Source organism: Sinocyclocheilus rhinocerous, unplaced genomic scaffold (assembly GCF_001515625.1).
Source record: "Sinocyclocheilus rhinocerous isolate Xijiao unplaced genomic scaffold, SAMN03320098_v1.1 scaffold951, whole genome shotgun sequence".
NCBI lineage: Eukaryota > Metazoa > Chordata > Actinopteri > Cypriniformes > Cyprinidae > Sinocyclocheilus > Sinocyclocheilus rhinocerous.
In genome coordinates this window covers 195,979-204,971 of record NW_015640464.1, presented here as the reverse complement: position 1 = coordinate 204,971, position 8,993 = coordinate 195,979, and the positions used below count along the sequence as shown (strand labels likewise).

At 33.0% G+C, this 8,993-nt stretch overlaps 1 protein-coding gene across 1 annotated transcript in view; it reads right to left on the bottom strand.

Moving 5' to 3' along the window:
- Positions 1-493: 493 nt before the first annotated feature.
- The window catches only part of LOC107753000 (protein crumbs homolog 2-like), a 37,693-nt gene continuing 29,193 nt past the window's right edge, over positions 494-8,993 (bottom strand). The window contains exons 10-18 of the mRNA XM_016569081.1: positions 8,538-8,795; positions 7,963-8,224; positions 6,660-7,219; positions 5,750-5,944; positions 5,461-5,538; positions 4,081-4,112; positions 2,953-3,069; positions 2,730-2,856; positions 494-1,023 (exon numbers count right to left, since the gene is read on the bottom strand). Coding sequence (XP_016424567.1) covers positions 802-1,023; positions 2,730-2,856; positions 2,953-3,069; positions 4,081-4,112; positions 5,461-5,538; positions 5,750-5,944; positions 6,660-7,219; positions 7,963-8,224; positions 8,538-8,795 — 1,851 coding nt within the window. The 3' untranslated portion in view covers positions 494-801. The remainder of the gene's footprint in view (positions 1,024-2,729; positions 2,857-2,952; positions 3,070-4,080; positions 4,113-5,460; positions 5,539-5,749; positions 5,945-6,659; positions 7,220-7,962; positions 8,225-8,537; positions 8,796-8,993) is intronic.

Genomic DNA, 8,993 nt, shown 5'->3' with positions numbered 1-8,993 from the left:
GACAAAAAGCCTTCGTTGTTACCAGAAACCTCAAAATTTTACGCTTTCCTGCCACTGGAATTACTGTCACAGTTGTATAAAACACAATAATTAGACCCCATATGGCAGAAAATATATATCATATATAATTTTTCTGCCCAAAATATATTTTAAATATATGCTAAATATATGTTGTAAACAGTGAAGTGCAATTAAATATATTTTTTAGATTGAAAATATATTTAGTTTCAACCATCATATATTTTATCCATATGTAAATTATGAAATTATGTATATATGTATATGAACATCCAAAAAAGTACTATATATATATATATATATATATTATAAACATTTTCTTGGATTGAACTATGTGGAGGGCAACATATATTTTACATATATAAATATATATTTTTAAAAGCATTTTAAAATATATTTTCTAAAATATACTGGTAGAAAAAAAATTTGCTCAAATATATTTTAAAGCATTTTTAGTGAATAGATTTTTTTGGGCCATTTTTTTTTTGTATATTTTGAAAATGATTTGAAAATATATTTTTTGCCATATGGGATGGAAAGTGGTCACAGTGTATATTTCTCACATTGGCTTCATCTAACCTTCCCAAGCTGAAGATGTCCTCTGCTCTCTTACTCAAAGTGAGCGTTCATGATGGAGAATCACCAGTGTTTTTCTCCATTATCCTTCTACAGAAGGCACACGCAGCTGTGCTCAACATAAAAGCCACATCTGTCAGCTCTGCTGCTTTAAAGTGTCACGGTTACATGTGTGTGCGGCCCAAACCGTCCACAGGACGACCGATGTCAGATAAGTCTCTCCTCCGGAGGCACTTTCAGCACGCTGCCCATCTCCAGTCGGGCTCCAGCTACTTCATGTTGACTGGGGCTGTAGGTTCCCTCCGACTGGCGCTTCTTCCGGGCCGTGAGAACCAGGCAAACCAGCACGACCGCTGCTAGCAGGACCGCCAGACACGCCAGCGGCACAGCCACCATCAGCCACGGCACGCGCTCCTGCTGCTGCTGCTTCTGCAGGACCACACCAAGGAGGAAAACACCGAACTCAGCCATTACAATGGAAATGAACATAACACAGAATTTATGAAAAATTGAAACATTTCATAGTCCTATTTTCATATTTTTTTAAAGAAAAATGTGTTTTTCTAATAATTATTGTATTTTGATTATCAAAATTTAATTAAACCATTAAAATGGAATCTATAATAATTAAAGCCGGAAAAAACACAAAATTTGGTAAAAGTAAAAAATGGAACCCAGAAAAATTAAAGCGGAATTCAAAGAATTTGGGAAAAACAAAAACGGGGATAAAACAGATTTCATAGGGCCCCCCAAAAAGTAATTTTTGTTTAACTTTTAATTAATTGTTAAATTTTGTAAGTTTCATGATTTCAATTAATAAGACATGCTTTTTAATTACTAAAAGTTAACCATTAAAACAGAATCCAGATAAATAGACAGATAAATAGGCAAAGAAAGAAAGAAAGAAAGAAAGAAAGAAAGAAAGAAATGAAATGAATTGAAATGAAAAACTAAAACAAACGAAACTAACAGCAGTTATTTAAATCCTAACTGAAATCAAATAATAATTATCAAAATTAAATAATCGTTTTCGTAATCATTCTCAGCCCGTGGCAGAGCCGCCCCAGTGCAGGACTCTTTTAAAGTTCACTGCAAAAGGAATAAGGGACGATCAATGCATTGAAGGTTGAGAGGGAAATTTACCTGGTGTTCGGAATGAACAGCGAACTTCAAAAAATAATGACAAATATATATATATATATATATATATATATATATATATATATATATAAATTGTTGTAATTACTAAAATATAATTTTTTTTTTAAATGGATTCCAGAAATATCCAAATGAATTAAAAAAATAAAAAAAACAATGCAGAAAAATTAAAATGGAAAACACAGAATTTAGAAAAATAAAAAAGATTTCAAAGTGCCCTAAAATGTTTTTTTTTTTTTTTACTTTTCATAAATTGTTGTTAAATTAAACAAGTTTCATAATTTCAATTAATTAGACATGCTTTTTAATTACTAAAATGTAATTTACCACTTAAATCTGAATCCGGAAATATTACAATGAAAAAAAAAAGGAATCCAAAAAAATGTAAATGGAAAACAGAATTTGGGGGAAAATAAAATAGATTTCATGGAGCCTTGAAATTTCTTTCTTTCTTTCTTTCTTTCTTTCTTTATTTCTTTCTTTCTTTCTTCCTTTATTTTTTGTTAAACGTTTAATAAACTGCTGTTAAATTAAACAAGTTTCATGATTTCAATTAATTATGTTTGTTTTTATTACTAAAATTGAATTGATCTATTTAAAGGAAATCCTGAAAAATTACAATGGAAAACATGTAATTTGGGAAAAAATAAAATGGAATTTAGGGGGTGGGGGGGGTGGAAGAACATTTTTCATAGGGCCCAAAATTTTGGTTAAACTTTTATTGTTGTTAAATTGTATATGTTTCATAATTTCAATTAATTAGACATACTGTTTGATTATTATAATCTAACTGAACTATTGAAACGGAATACAAAAAAATCTAAATGAATTCAGAAAAATGTAAAAAGGAAAAAAATGAATCCGGGAAAAAGTAAAACAGGAGTTCAGAGAAAAAGAAATCGCAGGGCTTTAGAGCATGGATGAAACAAAAGGACACAAGGACTGAGCAGCCGAATGAACAAGACCCAAGAACTCACCGTATCCTCACAGTCTTCTCCGCTGAAGTCAGACACACACTCACAGAGGTAGTGATTGTGTCTGTTCACACACGTGCCTCCATTACGACACGGGTCCGACTCACACTCGTCTATGTCCACTTCACATCTGGAACACAGGAAGTCATCAGTCTAACTGATTTCACATTGAATCAGCCTGTGATGACGTCTGCAGAAGATGATGCTGATGCTGATCTGGCCTCACCTGTCTCCAGTGAAGCCCGGTCTGCAGGTACAGTTCGCTCCCCACGATCCATCAGTGCAAACGCCTCCATGTTCACACTGTAAATCCACATCACACTGTCGAGGAGGAAAACGCCATCTGATGGATGAGACACACAGAACTAGGAATGATAAATGTTCGTTTTCAGTAAGATTTACTAATATGAAGTGTTTGTGTGCGTTTAACTTGAATCATGTTCAACAGACATCTTTTTTAAAGCTGTGGGTGAGTAATTCACTCTGTGATTTGCTTAATAAAAGTCTACTTGGCGATTCTGTTGACAAGCATGTTTATAGTGCATTCTATTCAACGTGTTTATTGCTAGCGCAGCACAAATAGACAGCGCAGCCTTTACAAATGATTTGCGTGCAATGTATCTGGTTGCCCTGACAACCTCGCGCACTTGCTGCTGCTCTGTGCAATCACTTTAATGACACACGGCGTGTGAATTTGTAAGTTTACTGTAGAAAAGCTCAAATGTATTTAAAAGTGTGATTTACCAAATCGACTGTAGTCGGCTTAGTTTATGCATAGATATTACATTCAATTCAATTCTTTGAATATGGATCAATATGGAAAATAAGTTCAGCATATATAATGTACATGTTTAATCTGATTTAGAAAACTATTGAAAATAATTAGTGTTCATTCAAATAAGGCTAAAATAGAAATATTAGATGAAAAAATTACTTAAAACTTGGTAATTAATTGAAATATATTTATATATATATATGTTTGTTTGTTTTAAGTTTAATGTTTTCATCTAATATTTATATTTTATTTTATAATTATATATGCTGAACTAATTCAAAGAAAAGGAGCCTGGCTTGATTGAATTTAATATCTATGCATAAACTAAGCCAGTCGATTTGGTAAATCACACTTTTAAATACATTTTAGCTTTTCTACAGTAAACTTACAAATTCACACGCCGTGTATCATTAAAGTAATTGCACAGAGCAGCAGCAAGTGCGCGAGGTTGTCAGGGCAACCAGATACAGTGCACGCAAATCACTTGTAAAGGCTGCTGCTGTCTATTTGTGTGCTGCCGTGCAGGTGCATCCTGCGCTGTCTATTCTATTCATATATATTCCATATGATCAGACTCACTGGCAGAATGGGCCGTGAAAAACTTGTTGCATCTTTCCCAAAGACTCATGGCTGTATTAGATCAAATGGGTGCTTCTACTAAATACTGAGCATTTTTCAGTTTTTCTTTTTTAATAAATCTGCAAAGATGTCAACAATTCTGTGTTTTTCAATCAATATGGGGTGCTGTGTGTACATTAATGAGGAAAAAAAATTAACTTAAATGATTTTAGCAAATGGCTGCAATATAACAAAGAGTGAAAAATTTAAGGGGGTCTGAATACTTTCCGTACCCACTGTATATATATATATACATTGAATTTGATTTATTTTCTGATTTCATTTCAATTTTAAAATTGTAGTAACTTTGTTGTGTTTTGTCATTATTATTTTTTTATTTGTCTATTTTTATTTCAGTTTTAGTTTTGGTTATTTTAATACATCAAGTTAAACTAAATTAAAATGAGAAAAGTTGCTTTGACTGAAATAAGCTTTTTTTATTATTTTACTTTATTTGAGTTAATTTGGTCAAGTATTATTATTTTTTTAGTTAACTATAGTAACCCTGGCTCTAGGTCAAAATGAACCTAGTTGGATTCAATACAATTCACCAAAAATTACACTATGAAAATAATAATAATAATAATAAAAAGAAAAAAAAAAAGTTTGATTTTGAATACTATTTTTTTTTTTTAAGTAAATATTTTTCACAAAATGCTAATATTATATTATCGAAATGTGCTATTTAAAATTTAGAATTTAGTTTTTTGTGTGTGTGTGCTTTCCCAAAGAGTTTGATTACCAGCTACATTCATATGCATAACAATTATGCCTTCAGCATCATTTTTGAGTTATTTTAGTATCACAAAGATACAGTTTTTATTAAAGTTTTTAATTAGTTTTTATTTCCATATTTTCTGTTTTCATTTAACTTTAGTTAAAGTTTTAGTAATTTGTTTGTTCGGTTTTTTTTGTTTGTTGTTTTTTGTTTTTTTAATAATTTTAGTTTAAAAAATATATCTATATAATTTACTTTTATTTTAGTTTAGTTTTATTTCTAGTTATTTTAGTGCATCAAATGAGAAATGTCTCTTTGGCAATTAGTTGAAATAAAAAGCTTGTTTTTAGATTTTCAGTTAACATTTATTTTAAGCAACAAAATTGTTTTTTTATGGTTTTAGTGTCAGTTATAGTTTACTATAATAACCATGCAACTTGTACATTTTTTTTTTTCAAATAAAAGTGTCTTGTTTAAATGTATAAATGTAACAGTAAACACCCTCGGAATGTAGTTAAGAAACTGACATAACAAAATACATATATATACTGTATATATTTTGTAAATTATTTTGGGTCTGTCTTTGCTTTTATCCATGACATTTGCAGATTAAATTGACCCACTAACATCACAACCGTAATTTTGAAGGCAGATTTCACGACACCTCTTAGTGTCGACACTTTGCTGGCATGTTCATGACCCTAAATGAGAAACAGCCACACTTTCAAGAGATTAATATCCTAGCTTAACCAGTATTTCCGACAACTCAAAACTGACCCAGAACATAATATAAGAGTTAAGTGTTTCTTTTTTCTAATTGACTTGTCTGGTTTCGTCTATGAGCTTGCTTGTCTGTTTAGTTTTTTTGAATACTGAGAAAAAAACTAAAGGTAAAAACAAAATTCAGTTGACAATGAAGCCTGAACAGAACAGATACTCACACTCATAACCGTCAGGTAAGTCCACACATCGAGTCCCAGAGTCACACGGATCGCTGACGCACCACACGGGAGTGTCACACGTCTTCCCAGAGAAGTTCAGCGGACATGAGCACACAAAGTCATTCCAGATGACCCGACATTTCCCTCCGTTCTGACACGGCCTCATCTGCAATAACAGAGTCAAAGAGCATTTGTGATTGTGCCGAATCTGAGAAGACCAGACAAGCACTAGAGAAGGGAATAAGACCAAGTTTAACGATGTAAAGATCAGCAGAAAAAGTAGACTAGCGTTAAATAGCTTGGTTTTATGTTACCAAGGCTGCATTCATTTGATTATAATATTGTGAAATATTATTACAATTTAAAATAACTGTTTCCTATGTGAATATATTGTAAATGTAATTTATTCCTGTGATGCACAGCTGAATTTTCAGCATCATTACTCCAGTCTATATGATTTTTCAGCAGTGTTATTTGCTTATATTTTGAATTAGTTTATATTTTTATATTTTAATTTTAGTAAAGTTTTAGTATATTTAGTAAACTTTAGTACATTTGTTGTGTTTTTGTAATTTTTTTTTTTTTAAAGGGATCATGAAATCAAAATTCCCTTGATCTTTTGACATGTAAGAGGTCATTGTACTATAAAAACATCCTGTAATTTGGATACATTTTATTTTTCAGGATTCACAGATGAACAGAAAGTTCAAAAGAACATTTACTTGAAACAGACATCTTTTGTATCGTTATAAATGTCTTTACTGTCACTTTAGATCAATTTAAAGGATCCTCGCTGAATAAAAGTATTAGTTTCTTTAAAAAAGAAAAGAAAATTTTACACACCCCAAACTTTTGAACGGTTATAATTCAGCCAGTCTCACCTTACACGTCTGGTCGCCGACACAGCCCTCCAGCACATTAGAGGAGTTTCTGGGTAAGTAGCTGAGATGCTGTGGTTTCTGGCTGATGCTGCCGGAGTACATGTACAGCTGTGTGTCGTCTATACGCACGTCCTGCAGGCAGCCCTTAAAATATCCACCCCACTGTCTGCCGTTTTCTCCTTCAGGAAGTCCACCGAGATACGCCACATCTCCAGCCTCCACCTCAAAACCAATCATCTCTCTGGGAGTAAAAACCTGCTGCATTTGATTAAACAATATAAAGCCTTGCTCTTTTTTAATGGCCACAAAGACCTTCTCCCCATCGGTTAGGAAGCTGGAGGCTTTTCTGATGGAGTTGTATATCGCAATGTATAATGAGCCGTTTTTCAGAAAGACAGTGAGGTAAGCTTGATTCTCACGCTGGAGCTGAAAGACCAGGCCGTTTAACTGACGTGATTTCAGCCACAGTGACACGCTCACGTCACCGGCGTGCTGCTGCATGATGGGAAACGCAGCGAAGCTCCTGTTGCGCTCGGGACTGAACGTCCATGAAGTGAACTCTGTGGAGAAAGACAGCTCAAAGGTTCGAGTAATACATCAGTGTGAGTATGAAACCATCATGACACAAAAGCCCAGTTCATATTTCACCCCAATAATGAGAGAGAAAGAAGAGTTTATATTTGATCAAATACTATAGGACTTTTCAGATTTTTTGTTTTTTTTTAGTTTTTAACTTTAGTTTTTCATTTTCACGGCTATTAAAAGTTCTAATTTCTATTTGTTCACAGATTTTATTTGAGCGTTTTGGTATTTCTAAATCAATTTTAATTCTCGTTCAGTTCTCAGTGATGATTCTCATTCACAAACTTTTTTTTGTCAGCTGAACCCCTCTGACCTAAAATTATATTCAATTAAAATTAATTTAAAGTACCACTGATTATATATATATATATATATATATATATAGCATCACAGAAATAAATTATATTTTAAAGGATATTAAAATAGAAACCATTATTTTATATTGTAATAACATTTTGCAAGATTACTGTTTTTTTCTGTATTTTTGATCAAATCAATGCAGCCTTGATGAGCAGAAGAGACTTCTTTAAAAAAACATTAAAAGTGTTACTGATCCCAAACTTTTGAACGGCAGTGTATATATATATATATATATACATATATATTCACGTTACATTTCAAAGTAGAGGCACATCAATTACATAAGCATTCAAGTTCACAAATTAAAGTCACATAATAGGCAAATTTATTCCAGATGCTGTTATTTAACAAGAAGCCTCACCTTCTGAACAGCTGTGTCCATGAAACGGCCTGCGGCAGTCGCACCTGTAGTCTGACCACAGATCCACACAGCGCCCGCTCTCAGAGCAGGGGTCCGGACCGCACCAGTCGCTCTTCTCACAGCCCATCTGGACGTCCGGCTGCGGACCGAAGCTCTGGGGAAGAACCGGCTGAGAATCCACCAGCAGATCCTCAAAACAGCCCACGAATCCCGTCCTGGATGTGGTTCGGTTGAGGTATTCCTGCGGCACCCCGCCGAGGTACTAGACTAGACTTAATGATTAATTTAATGATTAGGTCATTTATTTATTTATTTATTATTATATTTAATTATTTTATAAATCCTTTATTTTATATTTTATAGTATCCTCATGAATTTAGGCTTACAAATAAAAGTCATAGAATTAAAAGCCAGGTTATTATTGTTAACTAAAACTAAAACCATAAAAAAATGTATAAAATAAACATCAACTGAATTAAAATAAAATATAAAAAATAAAATCTAATTCAAAATATTGACAAAATTAAAAATGTAAAAACATTAAATGAAAAAATAACAATGTTGATATGCGGGACCTCGATGACCAAATAACCTCCCGTTGTCACGGAGAAGGTGGTGGATGTTTCGCATGTGTCACCATGGAAACCTGAAGGGCATCTGCAGGTGTGCTGATGCTGGTCTCCGTACAGTGAAGGCACACAGGTGGCGTTGTTTTGGCAGGGGTCAGACACACAGCCGGTCAGCGGGACGTCACAGGCGCGGCCGCCCCAGGGCAGCTGGTCCGGTGCAGGAGGTGGACAGTGACACATGTAGTCATTAATGGCATCCTCATCCTTTCATTTTAAGTTGAAGTACTAAAATAACTACAACATAAATTAAAAAATAAAATAAAGAATTACAACTACAGACATATTTAAAATAAAAGAATAATAAAAATGACAAACACAACAAAATTACTAAAACTGACTAAAATTAAAATGAAAACAGAAAATATAAAAATTAAATTAAATTACAAAATTAAAATAAATTCA